The sequence below is a fragment of the Cucurbita pepo genome, chromosome LG18 (assembly GCF_002806865.2).
Source record: "Cucurbita pepo subsp. pepo cultivar mu-cu-16 chromosome LG18, ASM280686v2, whole genome shotgun sequence".
Classification (NCBI taxonomy): Eukaryota; Viridiplantae; Streptophyta; class Magnoliopsida; order Cucurbitales; family Cucurbitaceae; genus Cucurbita; species Cucurbita pepo.
Window position 1 is genome coordinate 7,012,972 of NC_036655.1, and position 23,536 is coordinate 7,036,507.

The window sequence follows — 23,536 nt, forward strand, 5'->3', positions numbered from 1 at the left end:
TTTTTCAAAATTCTACCTTTTATCTAGAGTAAAAATATGAAGAATCATTAAAAATTTAGTTACACGCATTAATGGGTTAAAAGGTCAGATATTCAAAGTATCTTTACTGAAAAGCCATATAAATAATATTTATATAAAATATTACAATAAATCTACCTTTTAAGGTAGAATTGTAGAATTATCTAAATCATGAAACTATGCTCATACACGTTAGAAAAATAAATGAATCAGGTGGTACAACATAAAAGGAATTCCTCCAAACTATTGGTTCTTCACAATCCAAGTGAATCCTATTCCCTCTTCAACCAAAATTATAAGTTACAACACATTTTGCTGGCAGAACCCATCTTAGAAACACCAAGAAGCAAGATCCTAGAGCCTTTGATGTCAACAATCGGGTTCCGACTAGAGGAAACTATATCACTTCATGACTAAACACGGTCCGAAAACATGTGTCGTGTCGTAACTTCTTGAGTGTCTTGTAGCTCTAAGAACAAGGTAAATATTTGAGAATTGTCATACTTCAGTTCAAGGGAAAAGGAAGCTCATCAGTCAAACTTGTATCTCAAACTGTCAGAGGCAGAAAATGGAACAGCCTGACCCAAGCAGTCCTCTCTGGCTTGACATTAACACGTTCAACTGCCAATATTTTCCTCTCTAGCTTGTCTTCCAGAAAACAGAAAGCCAGGTTTGGATAAAACAGGGCAGTCAAATTCCATCCACAGAGGCCATAAGTCTATTAAGTTCCCATTTCTCTTCAGGATTCTCCCGCGACAAGACAACAAAATCGAAGAGTAACGAACTCGGTGGCTGGTCTATCCTGTTTCCCTAGCATAGTCAAAATGTTGCAGATAAAAGAATAAGGATCACAAAGCAAAGCTCAACATCAAGCTTTCTGAAAACAATGCCCAAAATCTAATCTATTTCTCAAGAAATTAGCACAAACTCATCTATTTGTGAAACAACTCCTTGTCATTTAGAAGCTCAACAGTGTTCTTGTTATTGTTAACACAAGGTATATACAGACATGACCTACACTTAACCAAAACTTTGAACATACATACTCATCCTACTGAAGTAATAGTCTACAGTAAGTACAAAAGCAAACGTGTTTCAGTACTAATACAATTTGCTCCTCCTAAACATACCTTATACCATTAAACTCGACTGCAAAATGCAACTCTAAAGAAGTCAATGGTCATTAAATGGTTGAGGGATGATGCAATGTTCCTCAATAGGTCGTTAAACCAGAAGCATGAACAGAGTTTTCATAAAGCTCATAGTAATATCACACCACTTAGTTGTTTCCTGCAGTAAACCCAAGGACAAAGGATAAGTAGTATTCATTTAACACGATCAAAATCTAAAGCAAATTTTAATAAATCTCTTGAAGAAACAAGTTCCAAGCTAACTCACCAAATTAACACTTCTCTAATGTGTTTGCAAACAAACTACAGTGTTTTCTAATAACTTTATACAACTTAAAAAAAGGAAAATTCCACACCAACCATTTGCAAACATTTACTGCATCAACAATTGTATATCTAGAAAGGACAGAAAGGCTACTAAATATTTTACAGGAAAACAAATTACATACATGTTATTTTGCTGCAACCTCAGGAATTAATGAGAATCATATGCTAAAGAACTTATGTCACGATGCTCAGCATATTGCAAGCTTCATCAATTCTCCAGCATCCACAGGACCATGACCTCTGACCGACATTTCAACCAACAACGTGGAACTATCACCTGTCTATCCCTTGCAGATGTCCAAGATGAATGCATAATTCCTGATATCCACCCAACAAGGAGAGAAACAACCATAATAATGTTGCTTTCATAGTCCAACACATTGGGATGCAGACTTCATCATGTTCTATGCCTTAACGTACTTGTCAACATAACCCTGCATATGGTACAAGGACAAATATTAATGCTAGAAATATGGATCAAATAATCCAAGAGCAGCAGAACCCCTCTCCAATGGGCACAAATTATAAAAAGGCCATAATTTGTTGCCGTGTTAATATAACATTCTTGGAAATTAACTTTAGCCATCTACCGATCACGTTTTCTGAAAGTAATCAAGTAAAACCTAATACATTCATACATGAAAAACGAATTCATCGAAGTTTGTTTTTACTTATTGTTAAAGATTGAAGTAGTCAAAGGGGAACAAGTTCCAGAGGCTAAATTGTTTATCTTTTTGCTATAAAGATAATGAAAATGTTCGAGCAAAAATATGCTTCATGAGATTCAAAGTTCACCAAGAAGGTGCTATAGTAGTTTGTTACTGTTTTTCCTTCTCAATTTCAAACGTTAGCCAACAAATTGTAATCAATAATTTATCTATTTTGACGAAAGATTTTTCATAGCTTCAAGAAGCAAATGGAATTGTAAACGAATTGACTGTATACTTATAATGTTCTAAGATAAGTACCATAATCCTTTAATTCTTTTAAGAGAGAAAGGGATCTCACCATAACAAGCTTTGTCAGTTTCCGTTGTGATGAATCAATGTATCGATTTATCTTTGCTTGAGATTTGGGTATTTGGTGACTCTTCATAGCTCCAGATACCTTGTCAACAGTCTTCTTGACAATTGTCTTAAAAGCTTCCTTGCTCATATTGCCCTGTCGCCATGATGGTTTTAAAATTTCCTTAACAAAATCGGCAATAGCAATCCTGAAAAGCTTCAGTGACCTGGAACCTTTGGACTTCTTGCTCTTCTCTGAGGACTTAACCTGATCAATTTCGATTTCTCCTGATAAATTTTCTTCGTCGTCAAGGTCATCCTCAACAGCACCAGCCTCTGCATCTGCTGTCTCTCCAAATTCATCATTCTCCAGAGTAGTAGTTGAAGCCACAGCGGCAACTTCTGCATGCTTGTTGTTCTCCTCCACATATAGTAATTTATGGGAACTACCAAGGTTTGTCATCGTATAAGATTCCCTTTCTTTTTCCAGCTTTTGACCACAATCAGATTTCTTGGATATAGGTAATGATGGCTCAATGCTGTCAAAAAGTGGATCATACTGATCACCACCTGTACTGAGCAAGACTTTCCCCAAAGGTTTGGTGGAATTTGGTGAAGCAGTTGTCTGCCTTGTTCCAACATAATTAGCACCTTGCCCATCAACGTGAACATTGCTCACATTGAACGTAGAACTACGTATATCACCACTAGGTGCATCATTTCCAAAGTTCAAAATGTTAGATCTGAAGCTGGAGCTAAGTGGCTTCTCAAAAGTAGATGCATAAGGATTATGGTAAGAGGTAATTCCCAAACCCCCTAAATCAGGAAGCAAAGAAGAATGGTTCCTGCTTAGAGGATCGGGATAGTTTTGAAACATACTACCAATCTGGCTTGGTTCACGGAACAAACTATCATGTGCAGGTTGTGAGGTGTACAATGGCTGTTGAAACCGTGAATAAGGATGCAACTGTGAAAATGAACTTCGAAATTCACTAGGAGGAAAATTGTCACCAGAAGATTGCATTATATTTGCATTTGTAAAGGGCACAGAATGATCATTAAAGTTTCGGTGAGGAAAAAAACTTGAAGAATTCGTCTCCACAGAAGTCTGCCCAAAGTTTTCTTCATTCTGAAAGCTTGGGAATCCAAAAGCTTGACTAGGTTGATTGTTTGCAACTGGTGCAATTGATCTAACTTCATCCATGTGCATTGGAGCTCGATAAGGCTCTTGAACTGGGGACTCACCGAGCTTAGAATGAGAATTCAACTCCAATGGCTGGGATTTCTTAATAGACTGAGAACCCAAATCACTTCCTTGAGACAAATGACTCTGATGAAATTGCATTGGCATACCATCTTTGGTAGTTACAGGAGTCAATGTTGAATCATACAATGGTTTCGGAGGCAGTAAAGAGGTACTGTGATAATGAGATGGTTGAATGGATACCAAATCTTGATGAGGATGAAAACCTCCTGGTAGTGAAGATTTAGAAGGAAAGGAAACGTTTTGTAACACAAAATTATAAGGGGCAGGCACTGGAACCTCAGCACTAGCTACACGCGAAATTATGAGAGGTGGCGGAGGAGGCAGTTCTCTAAGAGACTGGGCATCATCAATAGCACAAACTGGAGCAGTAGCAGATAATGGTTTCGGTACTGGAGATTGTGATAAAATTTGTGAGGTCAAAGGTAGCTGACTAGCAGAACTGGTACCAAAATGTGGCTTAATTGATGAAGTTCTATCCAGAACATGTTCACATTCAGGAGCTTTATTCGCCGTAACTGCAGTTACTTGATCAGGTAACAAATTGGAGACAGAGGAACCATCCATCTGGTGTGAGAGGTCATTGGCGGTTTGAAGCTCTGCAACAAACATGCTGGATTGCTGAGCCACAGAATTCTCTACAGAAGTCAGCATGCTCGTGGAAATATCATCAGGGAATTTCTCAGCAGCGGAGGTCGTAACTGAACATTGCTCATAAGACTTCTCTGCTTCTTGAACATTATCATTAACATGAATGTGGACAGCCTCAACTGGTACTGAATAAATTAATTCTTCTTGAATTATGCCAATTCTATCTCTAGAACTTTGACATTTAGTTACAAATGAATCCGGATCTCCAGGAGGCCTATCTGTCTTCCATTCATGAGTATTGCCTTTTGGGGACTCATTATGTGGGATGCACTCCTGACTCTCGATTTTAATATACCCAAGATCTGATACTTCCCTAGACATGTTCATAGTGTCCTCTCTTATCTTTATATTCTTGGAAGTTGGGTGATCATCTAGATGTTTGCTCCTATGGAATCTTGATCCATCGTTCTTGTGGGGTTCATGGTGCTCATATCGACAAGATGCTCCTCTATAGCACCTACCTCGCTGAAAGTCAAAGCATTTTCCTATCATACCCTTATCTCGTCTCATATTCTCATGACTAAACTGACTTGAACGCCTGATGACAGGAGACCTGCTTCTGCCTCTGTGGTTACGAGGAGACCAACTGAAACAATAGAAGAGTAAAATTTGGATTAAAATGAAATAAGTGCATGTCTAATTTGATGTTTATGCTAGATTGTTCCTTAACAACATTGAATAAATTAACTCACAGTTTAACTTTTAAGCAACAGTATATGCATGTGAAAAGAAATTGTTACCTGCGAGAACGGCTTCGCCTCTCCCTTCTTCTCCGTGGACTCCTTCGTCCCCTTCTTCTATCAACAGGAGAACGACTTTCACTACTATTTCTAGCTCTTCTATTCTTATGTCTCCTTGTATAGTGTGAATCATCTGAATCACTATCACTGTCACCTTCTCTGACTAATCTCCCAAATTCATCTATTTTTACAGGAGATGATCCCAACTTCTTATGTTCAGCATCATTTTCTTTTCGTAACTTGTCAGTATCTTGGGGAACATCAATACTACTACCATTCATTGCATTCAAAGACTTAGAACCAGAGCTGGTACCAATTTGATTCTGTTGGTTATTGTAACTCTGTTCATTCCCTGTCTTCCTGACATTTGCCTCATTAGCATCAAAAACCTGTTTTGGTGATTCTGAGAGAAACTGAGCTCGTTGAACCTGGCAAGAACCTTTTGATCCAAGCATAGTCAAATTATCAGTGTCTTCGTTGGAAGTCTTAGAATAAGCTGGAGTTGAAGATGAGGTAGCAACAAAATGGACATCTTTATGATGTGGTTCCTCATCACTTTCTGAATTTTCATCGGAAGCATAGTCCTGTATGAGTCTAAATGGGCTGCCGCCTGTAATAAGGGTAGTAGGGTGATTAGAAATAATGGCTGAAGAAGCTGCTACTTCACCAGCTAAGTCATTTTGCAAGCAGGTAATAGAACTCCCAAAATTGTTACCTGGAGGCTGTTCAGTAACTCCAGCAGTACTTCTGACATGGCTGTGAACTTGGCAAGCTGCAATGCTGACAGATTTTTCATGGTCCAGCAGAAGTTTTGGCCCTCCATCTTAAAATAGAATAATAGAAACTTATTAAACATACATAAATGAGGATGAAAAGGTAGTAGTTCAATCACAACAAGAGGAAATACCAAAAGCAAAACAAACTTCATAAAGAATCCACAAATCAAAAACCTTGAAGAAACTATCACGTATTGTGAAATTAATGCAACTTTGTAGAACTAGGATAACAGATCAGAGACATTGGGTGTACTTACGTGACCACATCAGACAAACTGCAAAGTTCCTACTAATTAGTTTAACTCTCTTGTTCAAATACTATGCTTGATATCCAAATCACAACTTTAATAAGTTGAAATTGGGTGTATTTACATTGAAACATTGACATTGTTCATTTTTCAACATAAAGAAAACATAACTCATAATTAATAAGCAGACAGTCCTTGGAGATGTCAAACCTCGTATCTATCACCCGTAGTGGATCCCTACCAAGAAGAAGAAAAGATTCTCTGTCTTGGCATGCATTTTCATAAAAGATGCAGCAAGAAAAATAAACTCCTATTTTATTATTCAGTGTTCATTTAAGGCGTAAAACAATGTTTTCTTATATTTTCCTTCAAATAAGAAACAATCATTTTTCTTCACAATAATATGCAAAGCACCATGACATCACAAAGCAAAATCTGCCATGCATGAATCCATTGAACATAAAACGAAAAAATGACAAGAGCATACCTTCAGCTACCTTCTCCTTTTCCAGGCTGCAGCTTCTGAAAACATCAGGTTCTTGTAACTGATCCTTTGCATCATGCTCTTCTTTTCTCAATTTGCACTCGTAACTTTGAATTGGAAGTGAGTGATTAGTTTCCTCTCCTATATCAGCTATGGTAATGTCATCTTGAAGCCACCAGTAGTAAACCACCCAACAAAAAGAGGGAAAAGTTCAGTATTTCAGTTGCTAAAAGGTACTCTATTAAGCTTTAACAGAGCTCTTGGTACAAGTAAACATAGTCACATCCATTTCCCTCACAATTATTTTCATCTCCCGACTGAACAAAATTTTCACTCAAAATTCAACCAGAAAACCAAATCATCAACTTAAAGTGGAGATATTTTCTTCACAGGAAACTGAAACTCTTAAGACAGAAGTACAGATAAATAGACCAAAAGAAACATACAAGAATAAGACATTGTACTTCAAGGGATTAGAAAATGGATTTCAATAATGACTAAAATCAAAACAGCCAGCAAAGATTACAAAAGGTGCTCTTGAGTTGAATGAATGGTGCGTTTAAAACCAAAGCATCTGAGTTGTATGCGTCATGAAACAAAAGTATCATATATTTTGAACTGATGAATATAGTAGGTAAGCTTTTAGAACCCTGCAATCTGCAGAAAATTGAATGGCTTCGTATATTTTACCATGGTTGTCTCTAAGTTAATGAGCGCTTACGGTCAAAGCTCCTGCTGGTGCATGTTAAAGAAAAACAAAGTCACTGCATGGGAAGAGATTTATCAACACTAAGACTAACCTTCCATCTCCATGTCAGAGTTTGCAGGTGAAATGGATGCCGCTGACACTGTCAAATTCTCAGATTGTGGTTCAATTCTTGAAGATCTCAATGGAGATTTTTCTTTCATTGCTATATTTTTGGAAGCCAAACTATATTTCTTCTTCATCCACTGGAAATACTCGTGGCCGACTGCAGATTCACTTCCTGGTTCACCACCAAATAAAAATCCAAACTCTGGATTCCCAAATTCCTTTTGGCGAGTTGTGACTTCAAAAATGGAACCGTTATTGGCAATGAACTTGCATAATACTTCTATCTTCTTGACAATTCTATCATCTTTTGGCTTAGGTGGAGGTGGAGGAAGAACCTTCACAAAAATTTTATCTGACAATATCTCATTGTCCACATTAGAAACCATCATGAGGCCATTACCAACTTGTGAGTTTCTAAATTCGTCATGCATGGGCACATTATCCCCTAAATGACTGGGAGGTGCGCATCCTTGATCAATTTCAGAGGGTTCCAAGTCTTTACCGTAATGAACGGTAGAACTAGGATCTAATTCAGACCGACAAGACAAGTTGGAAGAATCTGGATCTGGAATTGAAGAAGAGGACGAGGTGGGAGGAGGGGGAGTAGGTGGAATAGGTGGAGGAGAGGATGGTGGTGGAGGAGGAGCCATTGCAAGCAAATGAGATCTTCCAAGATTTGATTGCATGACTCCTCCAAAAGAAGAGGGAGTAGGAAAATTGGATGTTGTTGGGAGTTGTGGAATCGAGGGAAAGACCTGCATCCCACCTTGTTGCAATGGTGGATGAATTCGAGCATGAGGAGGTGGTAGTGGTGGATGAATTCGAGCATGAGCATGAGGAGCATGAAGAGGACCTACGGGAGAAGGCTGCGGAGGCCGTAATAAATTTGAATTGGGAGCATGAGGAGGTGGTGCTGGTGGTGGTAGTGGTGGCGGCGGAGGCAGGACATGATGCATGTTCTGAACTCCCGAGTGTGAAAGTTGTACATTCTGCTGAGCACTTGAGTTAAATAGAGAAACTTGTGTGTTTCCATGGACTGGTGGAAACGTATGAAAATATGCTGGACGGATATTTGTAATCCCACCAGGCCGTACTTGAATGGATGGACCCTGACAGTGGGGAGGTGGTGGACCATGGGAACCCGGCTGAGATAGATGTAGAGATTGCGCAGCCTGAGGTGGGGGGGCAGGTGTTTGTTGAGTTATAGGACGTGATGGGATTGGAGGGCCTGGTTGACCATATGAGGTAGGAGGAGGCGGAGGAGGTGCTACAGCACGCTGTTGGTATGCGGGTGGCCATGGTTTCTGAGGACCCTGCCCGAACGGAGAAGCATAATTTGCTTGACCATACATCTCAAATCCTGTAAAACTAGAATTTGACTCCAGTACAATGGTGAATTGTGTTAAAAGAACCACAACGGCACACGCACATTCTTCAGCTCAAGCCACCTATAAAGCATCCTGTCAAGCAAGAAAGCAGTAGCAAAGTACATAAGTTGAAACTTCAAAAAAAAATCATACACATAGCAAACTCATCCAAAACCCAATTTTGCTCCATGGCATCATGAATGCATCCAGTGAGGAAGCACAGCTACGGACATCCAGACATGGTATTCATTGATGGCAGTAAAAGCTTACAAATAATATAAATAGATAGAAGTAACTCTATTCTTCTCTTTGAGCCTCCCAAGTATCATCAATCATGACCATAACTATCCATTACCCTGTTAAGTAATACAATAATAACTGATATCACCGGAACACATTACCTCCGACTGGAAACAGAACAGTATAAAGCTATAATGTATCTCCCACACATTCCTCTTTTACATAACACAGAATAAAAAACATAAGAACACTTCAATTCTCACAAACCCATCAACCAGTATACAGTAAGAATTGCAAAGCTAAAATACCGACTTCCCTCCACTTCCATCCGGCCAAACGACACACGAGTGGAAGTCAAGAGAGCAAAAACGAATCAAACTAAGGCTGGAGGAAAATCAACGCAACCTAGTGACAATAAACAAGCTCAGAACCACTCACCGCATCAACTGAGATTCAAAATTGAGGCTACGGTCGAGGAATTCGGGAATTCCTGNTTATATATAAAAGAACCCACGATTAGGGTGTTGAAACTCGAAAGAGTATTAGGGTTTTGGGACGAAAATAGAGTAAACGAGCGGAAAGTAGTGGCTCCAACCCAACAAGAGGCGGCAAATGAAAGGCTTCTCTATCTGGTCCTTTCACAGCCTAACAGAAGAGATTCCATTCCTATCTCCACCTTCCCTCCCAGTTACAACCAAGCATAAGATTAAAGAAACAGTTCGCATTCCTCCCCAACAAAAAGATGTAAACTTTGATTAACAATAAATACATATATATTTTAATTATCTAAGTTCAATTATTTAATAACATATATTTAAAAAATATATTTTTTCTTTTTTATCCTAAATAATATCTTATCCATTGAATTATATTTATATTAATAAATTTCAGCCTTATTAATAGTCGTACATACAATAAACTTACTTGTTAAATGTTTTTACGTGTCAATATTTATACTAAAAGCATGAAATCCTCGACCTAAAGTAAAATTTTCAATTTGGCCGTTGAAATATAATCGAGCCGATCCAAACCATCCAATCGAAACAAACCGAACCAAACAGAACGAAACCAAGGAAATAAAATTAAATCTCACAAGGCATAATATTTAAGCTAAAAAAATCGAACCAAACCTTTTATATTTAAATTTGAATATGGTTCGATATCTTAATTCTACTTAAACGATACCTACCTGCTCATCCATAGGGCTTGGTTAAAAAATGAAGCAAAACCAAGCAATACAAACTTGCACATTCCATGGGAGTCAAAAGCACAGTGTTGCAATTCCCTATAAGAACATAAACCTTTCCAACTTCTACTGTAATCACTACTACTTCTCCTATTTCACAAGGAATTGCAACTAGAAAGCTAAAGGTGAACAGGCCTTCAACAGCTAATGAAAACAAAGCTAGGACGTTTGTGGCTAAACGATCATCGATTCCTCCTCGAACCAGAATGGCAGTCTACAAGAAGCTGTAGCAGCAGCAACAACAACAAGTGGGTGGCTGGTTCAAATGACCAGAGTAGTGTCTGAACTCTAACGATATGGTTCCTAAGTACAACTCGAATACGCATGAGGGTATCGAATCAAAATCAATGGAAGGATTCGACACGATCTGATCTACATATGTTAGAAAGATGGTAAGGTCATATAGTAGTTTCCTAGTGTGCATCTGTGCTCTCCTATGAATGTACAAACGGCTTTTGTGCATTATGGTTATTTTCACAATAGCATTTCGTTGCTCATTCGTTATTTCCACAACTGTGTTGAAACTTGAATCGCGTCGTCGATTGTAGCAGGTCTTCTGTCGTCTGATACAAAAACAAAAAGATAATCGGTACCTGTGTGGAAAACAGAAATGCAGGAAAGGATGCAGCGAGTATGAACAAACAAACATGATCGAAGACGAGAATATTAGCAAACTATAAACTCAGAAGCCTTGCAAGAGAGTCGTTCGTATACCATTTCATCGTCGTTTTGTTAGTACCTTGGTCTGGAAAAAAGGAAATAGTTTCCTTGTCTGAAGGTGGAGCCAAAATACTTTCGTTCTGAATGTCTGCCGTCGAATCAAGGGCATCATTTGTCTTTGCATCTCCAGAAATTTCGACGTCGATATCCATTGCAACGTGCATTGAAATATCTTTTGGACTCGAAGGAGGCAATTCTGGACTTGAACTCGTCTGCAAACAGAAGAAAAGATTCTAATCATGCAAGATAAATATGAAAAAAATGATGTTTTCTTACAAGGCGTAAACAGTACTCATTGCAAATAATTTGAACATATTTTCACAAGAAATGGAGGGCCTATTTGGAACAACTCTTAGAGAATCATTCCAAATAGGTCTGAAACATCTCTTAAGAACACCATCCGGAGTATGGAGTGAAAAAAAAGTCCCTTATCCCATACCGGTTGGAGAGGAAAACGAAACATTCCTTATAAGGTGTGGAAACTCATTCTATAGGCTGACAACGATATGTAACAGGCTAAAACAGACAATATTTGCTAGCGGTGGGCTTAGACTGTTACAAATGGTATCAGAGCTAGACATTGGGCGATGTGTCAACAAGGACACTTGTGCATGAACTTGTTCAACACGAAATTTGAGTGTGCTATAGAATTCCATCTTCTAGATTCGGATACTATTAAGCAAAATCGCAGCAACACTCGCAAATCCACAAATTTTGTTCTTCAAAACGACGAAAAGAATAATAAATTCCTGGAGGCCAAACACTAAAGAACAAAGAACGTTCACTCGCCAAGTCATCATCTATCCTTCAAAAAATTGAGAAGAATGGCGCCTAGAATTGCTCTAAGTTGATGGTTAATGGTAAAACAAGAAGAACCTCAATATATGTATGGATATCTTGGGGCTCTAACAACAAGAATTAGTATGCATATGGATATCTTGGGGCTCTAACAACAAGAATTAGTATGCATAGCGAAACACGAACCCCAGGAGAACGACTTGCTAGAGATAAAGTTCAGCCAAACGCCATCACCGTTTTAAAAGGTATAAATAACATGTTCATACATAAATAACCCACAGAAGAACGCACATCTCAAAATAAATAAAGATATTAAAAAGTTTTGTTCCCGTTTCCAGTTCATGTTGCCCCGCTCGCATAGAGAGATTTTTAAAATAAATGAGTTATAACAATGCATAAAAGAAAGGGAAAAGGAGATGAAAAGGGATGGTGTCACCTTAGATGGTAAAGACGCATCCGAAGACACTGAATCTTTTATGAGCGTAGTCGAAGTGACAACCATTTCTGGTTCATGCATAGCCGATGCCTTCATATTACTATGGTCCTCTTGTCTATTATCTACTTCATCTTGCTCGTTCAATCGAGAAGTCTTCGACTTGATGTAGACATCACCATTCGATATCGTACCAATATCTTCAAAAGTCCTCTTCCTGGATTCAGAATGTTAAATTTAAACCATAATATTCCCTGGAAAAGGAAGATATTGACAATGACTTAAATAAAACGAACATTTTTAGTCATTGTCCTGACCTAACAGTACTATGATGAGCAAAGTGAGCGGGGACTGGTCTGTTGGATAGCAATATTCCCCGCATAGGTTTCCCGTCGATGACCGTCTCAATTGTGTATCCATTTGGTATGCTTTCTGTAACCTTCGCTTGAAAACTTTTCTTTCCATGAGGATGCAGAGATTGATTCGAAGTAAAGTTTTGTTTGTCTGCATTGTAGGACATCATACCATCAGATATATACCAGTAAAAATCTCTTAACAGAAGTTACAATCATTTGATATTCAGACGTGTCGCAACATGAACGCAAATTTCCTGATACACCTCTATCTTTTGGACATAAAATGTCGTGTCACTTATGCTACGTCCATTACATGCTTATTTATAGCAAATTTGCTGACATTCTTCGGCAGGTGCGGTCACGGAAACGTCATGGGAAATTTGGTTTTATAGACAACATAGAACTTTCCAAGACAAACTAGACAAGGGAATGATTGCATTTTCTTGTTGGTTCTACAGCAAAAACCATCTTCGAAAGCATTCACTTAACAATAGATGGAAGCTAGGAACAGGAAAGAAAATTCACTGCACATTCTACCTTCATTACTTTGCGAAATGCATACATCTTCAAAAAATCTAACATGGGATACTCAAAAGGTACTTCCTTACATGGAGCCCCGAAGCCTTGCACAGAGATTGGTTGTAACACATCAGGACTGATACCAATTTGTACCATAGCTCTTCCATGAGTAGCATTTTGGTTATGTTCTTGACATTTCAACTTCAATTGCTTTCTCAAAGACAACTNAAACATTCCTTATAAGGTGTGGAAACTCATTCTATAGGCTGACAACGATATGTAACAGGCTAAAACAGACAATATTTGCTAGCGGTGGGCTTAGACTGTTACAAATGGTATCAGAGCTAGACATTGGGCGATGTGTCAACAAGGACACTTGTGCATGAACTTGTTCAACACGAAATTTGAGTGTGCTATAGAATTCCATCTTCTAGATTCGGATACTATTAAGCAAAATCGCAGCAACACTCGCAAATCCACAAATTTTGTTCTTCAAAACGACGAAAAGAATAATAAATTCCTGGAGGCCAAACACTAAAGAACAAAGAACGTTCACTCGCCAAGTCATCATCTATCCTTCAAAAAATTGAGAAGAATGGCGCCTAGAATTGCTCTAAGTTGATGGTTAATGGTAAAACAAGAAGAACCTCAATATATGTATGGATATCTTGGGGCTCTAACAACAAGAATTAGTATGCATATGGATATCTTGGGGCTCTAACAACAAGAATTAGTATGCATAGCGAAACACGAACCCCAGGAGAACGACTTGCTAGAGATAAAGTTCAGCCAAACGCCATCACCGTTTTAAAAGGTATAAATAACATGTTCATACATAAATAACCCACAGAAGAACGCACATCTCAAAATAAATAAAGATATTAAAAAGTTTTGTTCCCGTTTCCAGTTCATGTTGCCCCGCTCGCATAGAGAGATTTTTAAAATAAATGAGTTATAACAATGCATAAAAGAAAGGGAAAAGGAGATGAAAAGGGATGGTGTCACCTTAGATGGTAAAGACGCATCCGAAGACACTGAATCTTTTATGAGCGTAGTCGAAGTGACAACCATTTCTGGTTCATGCATAGCCGATGCCTTCATATTACTATGGTCCTCTTGTCTATTATCTACTTCATCTTGCTCGTTCAATCGAGAAGTCTTCGACTTGATGTAGACATCACCATTCGATATCGTACCAATATCTTCAAAAGTCCTCTTCCTGGATTCAGAATGTTAAATTTAAACCATAATATTCCCTGGAAAAGGAAGATATTGACAATGACTTAAATAAAACGAACATTTTTAGTCATTGTCCTGACCTAACAGTACTATGATGAGCAAAGTGAGCGGGGACTGGTCTGTTGGATAGCAATATTCCCCGCATAGGTTTCCCGTCGATGACCGTCTCAATTGTGTATCCATTTGGTATGCTTTCTGTAACCTTCGCTTGAAAACTTTTCTTTCCATGAGGATGCAGAGATTGATTCGAAGTAAAGTTTTGTTTGTCTGCATTGTAGGACATCATACCATCAGATATATACCAGTAAAAATCTCTTAACAGAAGTTACAATCATTTGATATTCAGACGTGTCGCAACATGAACGCAAATTTCCTGATACACCTCTATCTTTTGGACATAAAATGTCGTGTCACTTATGCTACGTCCATTACATGCTTATTTATAGCAAATTTGCTGACATTCTTCGGCAGGTGCGGTCACGGAAACGTCATGGGAAATTTGGTTTTATAGACAACATAGAACTTTCCAAGACAAACTAGACAAGGGAATGATTGCATTTTCTTGTTGGTTCTACAGCAAAAACCATCTTCGAAAGCATTCACTTAACAATAGATGGAAGCTAGGAACAGGAAAGAAAATTCACTGCACATTCTACCTTCATTACTTTGCGAAATGCATACATCTTCAAAAAATCTAACATGGGATACTCAAAAGGTACTTCCTTACATGGAGCCCCGAAGCCTTGCACAGAGATTGGTTGTAACACATCAGGACTGATACCAATTTGTACCATAGCTCTTCCATGAGTAGCATTTTGGTTATGTTCTTGACATTTCAACTTCAATTGCTTTCTCAAAGACAACTTCTCTGGTTTCCTCTCGTTCTCCCTTTCGAGTCCTGAAAAAGGAAATTACACAGACAAATTATTCACAACCCATATAAATCGTGCGAAAGAAACTACCATCCAAGAAAGGTCCACATCAAAAGAATGATGATAATCATGCGTTGCTCGAGAAAGTAACAAGAGTATAAACCTGTGAACAAGTAATACATATCGTCGAGAGCCTCAAGACTCCTATTGCAACCGCCTAAAAGAGCAAGTGTGCCCACTTTGTAGGGATCTAAACAGTTCCCAGCCACTGAAAACCTGGCAGAAGGTCCATCACCCATAGTGGTGATCTTGGTCCATACACCAGTTTCTACACCAAGTATAGAAAATGGTAAATAAAAGTAATTACAATCTGCCATACAAGATATTTAAGCGAAAAGATATGACAACGGAGAAATCATCAACCGCTCAGTACACATAAGAAAGTTCTTTAAAGAAAAGCAACAATTTTAGCCCTCAGCATTCAATATCCATAATAAACTTGGAGAAAGCTCAATCAGTCATCAAACAATGACAAATGCTTCATGCCATTACAGGTTAGCTTATTTTCCTTTTATTGCACGGGTGCTATTGAGGAATTAACACGTACCAATATCGAGCATATGAAGGTCGTTGTATAGATTTTGTGCATCAGTAAATCCCCCAAAAACAAACAAGCTCTTTCCAAAGGCTATGGTTGTATGACCAGCACGAGGTGGTAATAATTCACCTGAAGTTTTCAACTCTGTCCACACTAGAGTATCTATAATAAAATACCAAAAAAGATATCAGGAGATTTATATATATGAGGAGCATATCCTGCATGAACATCTACAGTCGACCATATCATTGATTAACGAGGCGACTTGAGAAAAATGAGAAGTACCTGTGTCAAGGATATGAACATCTGACAAATAATAGTCGTGTGCATCTTCGCCACCAATCACTATAACTTTATTCTTCCAGGATGAGCAAGTATGGCTATCACGAGGAGACGGTGGAGTCCCAGATGTTGTAGCTTGTTTCCAAACAAAGGTCTCTAAAAACATAGGAAGAATATAATACATTAACAGGCTCTGGTAAAGTGATCCAGTACCACGCAAACGCAATTTAAGATCATGGTACTGCAGGCAATTCGCTTAACAAAACCATATGAAGAAGAAAAAAGATATACAGAAGGAATAAACTCCCCTCAAGCCTTTATGAAGAGGAGAAAATCAATATTATCAACAATCAAACGCGTTTTATATTATAATTCTCTTGATGTTTCCCAGAAAGAGATAAACCAAGCAAGTGTAAAATCCATATAACCACATTCCCAGAGTTCGATTGAATGACATGAAAATACAACAATAATCACTGAGTGTTTAGATGGGTTATGCACAGACTGTTGATATAAAAACAAAGGATTATGAAGTTTAAAACGAAAACGAAAACAGGATAACGAATTGGTGTTGCAGGATCTTTTTAGCCAATTTATTAGCAAAGTATTACCTGTATTCAATATGTAGAGATCGTTATAATACACTTCATCGTTGTTGCTGGTAGATTTGCCACAACCACCAAAGATGAAGAGTCGTTTGCCAACAAGAGTCGCGCTATGACCCTCTCGTGCCTGTGGCCCCTCGCCTCTTAAACTTGGACAAATCCATGTATGCAAAGCTAGAAGTAAAGCATTATGCAAATCTTTTTAATGGCATGAATACCCGCATTTCAAAGCTAGTTAACACAATAAATGGAACCTTTAACCAAATAAAACAGCCGTGCACAAATTGAGGTGCCAGAATATGAACAAGAACTCATAGAATTTTGAAGACACTTGAATATTCATTAGTCAGAACTTACAGGTGTCCAGAATATGCAAATCCTTAAGAGGGATCGTCCCATCAGTACCCCCAAACACAAAAAGATTGTCACCAATTGTTGTACAAGTGTGACTGTCCCTTGGAGTGGGCGGGCTTCCTTTAATCAAAGGCTGGCTCCATGTTTGTTTTGCTGCAAACCAGCAATCTAATGAGGCAAATGCAGTGATTTACAAAAATTTATGTCACATATAATCAAACCCACCTACCCCATCACTTCCCAGACATTGAAAATCAAAGACATGAACAACAAATTGTTCAAAAGAATTTAATATTTTTCCAATTAAAGATCGTTCAATACTATTCCATAACACATGCCAGTAACAGCAAATGTAACTTACTAGAACGATTTCCATTAAAACCAAACTCGTTTCAACTGAAATTTGTCAAAACCAACGCCTCCATAAAAGGCAAAAACGTAACAGGGTGTGTGCTTACAGAAGTAATGAAGCCATAAATAAATCTGTGATTAAGAAACATTAAGAACAAAATAGCAGCAAAAACAAACAGAAAACTCAAAAGGGTATACAAAAATCTCAAACTAGATTGATTCCATTACAGAGTTGAATGGGTAATAGTAAACGAAAATTTCCCAGGAGAAAAGGTTGGGGAAGCAAAAAAAAAATAAAGTAAGAAGAAAAAGGCTACCAGTGTCGAAGACGTGCACTTGGTTAGTCTGGCAGTTGTGTTTGCCATAGCCCCCAAAAACATAGAGATATCTTCCGTCTTTAATGGCGTTAAAAGTATGACCCCACCTCTTACCGGGCCCTGATATCTCTCCCAGAGCTCCATCTTGGCCCTGTCTGGACAATAGCTGGACCCTTTCCCACCTCATCATTTTATGTCGGAGATTCCGAAGGAAAGGGAAAGGGAACAGAGAAAAAAGGAAGAGCAACAACAAACCCAAGAAACAAAAAGTAGTGGGCTAAGCGAAGAAAATGCGAGGGGGGATTTATTTTGCCGGGAAGGATGAAATCAGGGGGGAAAGAGAGGGAATAGTGGGTGTCATCTGGGACATGATTTAGTGGGATTTTGAGGTGTGAGGGTATGGAGTTTCATTCATGCAAATACTTGAAGAACGTAGGAGAAGAACAGAAGAAATGGAGGGCGGATGAAAATNTATTTCTCACTGCCAATTTTGGTAGATGTTGTTCTGGCTGGACTTCCTCTTTTGCTCGAGGTTTAAAAATGCATCCGGTAGAAGAAGTTTCCACGCACTTATAAATAATGTTTTATTTCCCTCTCTAACCAATGTAGATTTCACAATCCACTTCTCTTGGAAGCCAGCATCTCGATGGCACACCACATGGTATTGGACTTTGATACCATTTGTAACCGCTCAAACCACTTATAGGATAAGTTTCCACATATTTATTGAAAATGTATCATTCCCCTCTTCCACTAATATAGATCTCACAAATCCACCTCTCTTGCGAGCCAACATCCTTGCTCGCACACCACCCGTTATTAGACTCTGATACCATTTGTAACCGCTCAAACCCACCGCATCTAGTAAAAGAGGTTTCCACACACTTATTAAAAATGTATCACTCCCCTCTCCCGCTAATATAAATCTCACAGTTCACCTCTCTCGGGAGGTAGCATTATCGCTGGCATACAACCCAGTGTCGGACTCTGATATAGCTTGTAACTGCTCAAACCCACCGCATCTAATAGAAGAGGTTTCCACACGCTTATTAAAAATGTATCATTCCCCTATCCAACCAATATAGATCTCACAATCTAACTCTCTTAGGAGACAGCATCCTCGCTGGCACACCACTCAATATCAAACTTTCATATTATCTGTAACTGCTCAATCCCACCACTAACCAATATTTTAATTTTAAACTAAAAAAACAATGAATTTTATTCCGGTTTAAAAATGAATTATTATTTTAAAATTTTAAAATATGTTAAATACCATTTCCATCCTATTTTTTGATATATATTTTTTTTAATTTTAATTGGAACCTTTTATTTTCAATAACTTCTAAATTTAATCAATTTTTATTATAAATAATTATATTTTTGTAGGTAATAAAAAAATATTTGAACATGTTAGTTAAACATAATTAAAAAAATTATAATTAAGCTCTATCAAATACACTATAGACATTTTAAAATAAAATATACATGCAAGAAAAAAAAAATAATAAATTTATTTGTTAGACGGTTTTCACTTTGTCATCAGATACCAAATATAGAGGGAGACTTAATTAAATATCATCAATTGTGTTCATTTATGCTTGTAATGTGGAAATTAAATGCTAATCGTATGTTATTGGGCCTTAAACAACTGATTTGTTATTGAAATAAAACAAAGTTCATGCAACCAATCAATGTTTTATATTTATATATAATATTTTCTAAATTTCTAAAATAACAAAATTAATTTTTATAAAATTTTATTAAAAAAAAAGAGTAAAAAACAAACCAAATAAATAAATATGCAAGTAAATGTTTTTTAAAATAAAATAGTTCTTGTTTTATAAATCTATTTCATCATAGTCCTATATATATACCACAAAACTCATTTTAAAATATTCAAATTGAAAAAAAAAAAAAAACAAATACATTCATTTTTAATTTTGCATATAGTTTTATTTATTTATTTCGTTATTCAATTTTATCAATATTCCAACCGTTCACTGAAATTAATAAAACAAAAATATTTATTTATAATTTAAAGCAATTGTAGACTGAAAGCTTTAAATATATATATATTATTTATAATCCAAAATTAGTAGGTTAAATTTAAAAGCAGTATAAAATATAATATTAAAAAATAATTTGAAATATGAAAATAAATTAAGAAAAATAAGAAGGTAGTTAAAATAATAAATGCAAAAATTAAAAAAAAGGACTACTGCTTTGAATTTGTATTGAACAGACAATTGCGGCTGGTTCAGGTGAAATTCTCAGACAGTGTATAAAGGTTTCTTTTGCGTGTTTACCAAAAAAGCCCTTCAAATCAGACGAGTCACCGTACTAAAATTTTATTATTATATATTTTTATTAAAACATTATCCATTATATTTCAATTTTGATTTTACATAAATATATTAATTTGAATATTAGACTATAAATTTCATTATAATTATGGTAAATATCCTATTAAATTTTGATAAATGGGTGCAAAAAAAAAAAAATTATTTTGATTAAAAAATTTAAACATTTACATAATAGCGTCTTACTGCAACAATACGACCTTTTGTTTTGGATGGTAGAATGAAGAGAGGGTGAAAGGACTAGTAAGACTCGAAGAATGGGTCGAGCCATATAAGAATGTGGGGATTATGTATTGTTGCCGGCTATGAGCTCGTGACTTTGACAGAAACAAATGGTGAGCTGTACTCCGTTCTAAATGTTATACGTATTAGAGTTGGTGAAATATATTTTAAAAGTATCGTTATTTTTATTTCATATACAAATATCAACACATAATAAACGGTTCGGTGTATTAAAATGAATATTACACTAAAATTACAAAATATTGACATTGATATTTTTATATAATATAATCATAATAACACAATACAAATGACAAAATTTAAAAATAATATAAATTAATAAATTAATAAATTTATATCTCTCTTGAATAATAATTTTAAAAAAGTCGGAAGTAAACTGTCATAATATAAAAGAGGGAAAAAAAAATTAAAACACGGATTTAATGACGTCATCACTTATTTTGTTAGGCAAAAAAAGGCAATTAAGTAAATTTAAAATCTGGCACAAATATCAAGGAAGATTTGAAATTTGTATTTTCATTTCATTTAAAATTTCGTTCACACTGTAATATTTGTTATTTGGAGGACAAATCAGTAAAGTCACACCATCCGACATATTCAATTCAATACAATTTCCGATTATTGGTGAGAAGATTGGGCCGTGATGTAATGGGCCTATCCCGAGGCCCATGTTTATTAAAGCCCAATTTTTGTTGTCATTTGTAATAATTGGCCCAGCCCAATGACTAGCCATTTGCCCGTTTCTTAGGTTTTTGTTTTGCTCCAGCTCCCTCCAGCGCGCTTTTTCCAAGTTGAGTTCCATTTTTCTCTTCTTCTTCAGAGCTCTTCAAAGCTCGTCGTCCATAACGATGCCGCCATTACCGTACCTGCAACTTCGAAGGATTTTAATTCGATCTCTAGCATCGTCTTCTTCGTTATCTGCTGGTTCTTCTTCGAATTTTTTGAATAGATCTGCGAGGAGCTTTCTTTTACATCGGAATTTGACGCCTCTCATCCACCATTTCCGTCATCATGGGGCGGCAGGGAGGTTATCTTATCCTTTGCAGCTCTCACTTTCTCATTCGTTCTCCTCCGAATCCGTGGAGGATGACGTGGATCAAACATCGCAGTCACTTGCAACCGAGCTTCTCAAGGACCCTGATTTGGATCCTCTTCCCATTACGAAGCGCCTTCAGCTTAGCTTTTCGCATGTTAAACCGAATCCGGAGTTAGTCCTCAATACGCTCAATCTCTCCTCGGAAGCTGGTCGGACGGTGTTGGGTTTTAATGAGTGGTTAGTATCGAATCCTGATTTTCATCACACGGACGAGACTATCTCGTATTTTGTTGATTATTTTGGTCGTAGAAAGGATTTCAATGCGATTTATGAAGTTCTTGTGAAAGGTTTAGGTATCAGTGGGGCTAAAACCCTGCGGTCGTCTATTGATCGGTTCGCTCGTGCCGGGCGACCGACAAAGCTGATCTCATTTTTTGAGACGATGGAGAAAAATTACGGGCTTAGGAGGGATAAAGAGTCACTTAGAATGGTGGTGGAGAAGCTTTGTGAAAATGGCTTCACGAGCCATGCTGTAAAGATAGTCAAAGACTTGGCGAACGAGTTTTTCCCTGACGAAGCAATATGCGATTCTCTGATCAAAGGATGGTGCGTCAATGGGAAACTAGATGAAGCAAAAAGGCTGGCGGGTGAGATGTACAGGGGAGGGTTTGAGTTAGGGACAACGGCATATAATGATCTACTTGACTGTGCTTGCAAGCTTTGTAGGAAAAAGGATCCGTTCAGACTTCATTCTGAAGCTGAGGAAATTCTGGTGGAAATGGATTATCGTGGGGTTCCACGAAATGTGGAAACATTCAATGTGCTGATCAATAATTTGTGCAAGATCAGGAAAACTACCGATGCAGTAAATTTGTTCCATCGAATGGGGGAGTGGGGATGCAATCCTAATGCTGAAACGTTCATTATTTTGACTAAAAGTCTGTATCAAGCAGCAAGGACGGGAGAGGGAGATGAAATGATTGACAGGATGAGGTCTGCAGGACATGATGATGCACTTGATAAGAAGACTTACTATGAGTTTCTAAACATTTTGTGTGGGATCGAGAGGATTGATCATGCCTTGACTGTCTTTGAAAAAATGAAGAAGGAGGGGTGTGAACCTGGGATTAAGACATATGAGCTATTAATTGGAAATCTCTGTGCACATAATCATCTGGACAAAGCAAATTCACTCTTTAATGAAGCTCAAAAACGGGGAGTGCCAGTTACTCCAAAAGCATATCAGGTGGATCCAGGATATGTGAAGAAGCCAAAGGTAAAGAACGTCGAGAAGAAGAGGGATACGTTGCCCGAGAAAATGGCGAGGAAGAGGAGGCGACTGAAGCAAATTCGACTTAGTTTCGTTAAGAAACCAAAAAAAGGCATGCGCAGAGCATTTTGATCCTGCTTTCTTTTGCAGCTGCCCCTGATACGGGACGATGGCAGCTTTGACATGCCATTTCATTATATTGGACAAATGAACACGATTATATGTATAGTGGATCAAAATTCCAGGTTCGTTTAGGAAGAGAATGCTGTATTGTTTAAAAATCCTTCCCTTATTCTGGCCATAGATAAGCATCGATCTAGAGTGTAAAATGAAGGTACTTCTTGTTCATATTTGATTATAACTGATGCTGAGAACAGGTTAGTTAATACTCGAAACATAGCTGGTTCTGCTTCTTTAGATTTTCTCTTGGTGATGGCTCATAGTACTTTTGTTGAATGAGTTTGACCTTTGTGCCTAGGGTCATGCCGATGTTGTTGTTGTTACGTTGTTGTGTTTGTGTAACCGCCCAAGCCCACTACTAGTAAATATTATGTTCTTTGAGCTTTCCTTCAAGGTTTTTAAAAAGAGAAGTTTCCACCTCCTTGTAAAAGGTGTTTTATTCTTTTCCCCATTTGATGTGGGATCTGAACTTTCATATTGACAATTGCTTCCATGGGTTGCGGTTAACTATGCCGATTGGGTAAAGTTAGCAAGAAATTGCAACATTTAGCCTAGTACGTGATCAGAGTTTAGAGTGAAAATTAATACAATGTGACTTGTTCTAACCATAAATAACACTCCATGCAACAAGTGAATTTTGAACAGTGAACTAGGCTTCACAATGAATCGTCTCGATCTATCACCTTCCTCG

At 37.4% G+C, this 23,536-nt stretch overlaps 3 protein-coding genes across 5 annotated transcripts; 1 reads left to right on the top strand and 2 right to left on the bottom strand.

Moving 5' to 3' along the window:
• Positions 1-141: 141 nt before the first annotated feature.
• LOC111779646 lies at positions 142-9,792 on the bottom strand. 2 transcript variants are annotated; one of them, XR_002812712.1, is made up of 10 exons: positions 9,659-9,792; positions 9,502-9,553; positions 7,443-8,916; positions 6,646-6,807; positions 5,850-5,957; positions 5,135-5,744; positions 2,484-4,980; positions 1,598-1,909; positions 1,149-1,308; positions 142-828 (listed from the first exon to the last, which is right to left on the bottom strand). XR_002812712.1 is itself a non-coding variant. In XM_023659739.1 (8 exons), the coding sequence occupies exons 3-8, from the start codon at positions 8,806-8,808 to the stop codon at positions 1,880-1,882; spliced, it is 4,773 nt and encodes a 1,590-aa protein (XP_023515507.1). In that variant the 5' UTR covers positions 8,809-8,916; positions 9,502-9,553; positions 9,659-9,792; the 3' UTR covers positions 1,347-1,879. The 2 variants fall into 2 exon arrangements, 1 of the variants encoding a protein (XP_023515507.1); XM_023659739.1 differs by lacking the exons at positions 142-828; positions 1,149-1,308 and having other exon boundaries at positions 1,347-1,909.
• A 380-nt stretch (positions 9,793-10,172) lies between these two features.
• Positions 10,173-18,214, bottom strand: LOC111779654 (acyl-CoA-binding domain-containing protein 6-like). Of its 2 annotated transcripts, XM_023659753.1 has the most exons (12): positions 17,754-18,214; positions 17,089-17,238; positions 16,738-16,905; positions 16,130-16,282; positions 15,854-16,006; positions 15,410-15,574; positions 15,209-15,272; positions 13,225-13,331; positions 12,578-12,764; positions 12,264-12,477; positions 11,049-11,241; positions 10,173-10,872 (listed from the first exon to the last, which is right to left on the bottom strand). In XM_023659753.1, the coding sequence occupies exons 1-12, from the start codon at positions 17,941-17,943 to the stop codon at positions 10,811-10,813; spliced, it is 1,806 nt and encodes a 601-aa protein (XP_023515521.1). In that variant the 5' UTR covers positions 17,944-18,214; the 3' UTR covers positions 10,173-10,810. The 2 variants fall into 2 exon arrangements, with proteins under 2 accessions (XP_023515521.1, XP_023515522.1); XM_023659754.1 differs by lacking the exons at positions 12,264-12,477; positions 12,578-12,764; positions 13,225-13,331 and adding exons at positions 14,141-14,354; positions 14,455-14,641 and having other exon boundaries at positions 15,102-15,272.
• A 2,931-nt stretch (positions 18,215-21,145) lies between these two features.
• LOC111779707 (pentatricopeptide repeat-containing protein PNM1, mitochondrial-like) lies at positions 21,146-23,082 on the top strand. The gene has a single exon (XM_023659824.1). It carries the CDS (start codon positions 21,208-21,210, stop codon positions 22,795-22,797), a length of 1,590 nt encoding a protein of 529 aa, XP_023515592.1. The 5' UTR covers positions 21,146-21,207; the 3' UTR covers positions 22,798-23,082.
• Positions 23,083-23,536: the final 454 nt, after the last annotated feature.

Bases quoted from the DNA above. Each gene is read 5' to 3' on its own strand.
- LOC111779646 (XM_023659739.1), bottom strand. From the start codon at position 8,808: ATGTATGGTCAAGCAAATTATGCTTCTCCGTTCGGGCAGGGTCCTCAG. The intron at 5,958-6,645 runs GTATGCTCTTGT...TTCTATTTTAAG, and splicing joins AAAGGAGAAGGTAGCTGAAG to ATGGAGGGCCAAAACTTCTG. The intron at 4,981-5,134 runs GTAACAATTTCT...CTATTGTTTCAG, and splicing joins AGGCGAAGCCGTTCTCGCAG to TTGGTCTCCTCGTAACCACA.
- LOC111779654 (XM_023659753.1), bottom strand. From the start codon at position 17,943: ATGATGAGGTGGGAAAGGGTCCAGCTATTGTCCAGACAGGGCCAAGAT. The intron at 16,906-17,088 runs GTAAGTTCTGAC...CTTTACTTCTAG, and splicing joins TTTGCATATTCTGGACACCT to CTTTGCATACATGGATTTGT. The intron at 12,478-12,577 runs GTCAGGACAATG...TTCTGAATCCAG, and splicing joins GCTCATCATAGTACTGTTAG to GAAGAGGACTTTTGAAGATA.
- LOC111779707 (XM_023659824.1), top strand. From the start codon at position 21,208: ATGCCGCCATTACCGTACCTGCAACTTCGAAGGATTTTAATTCGATCT.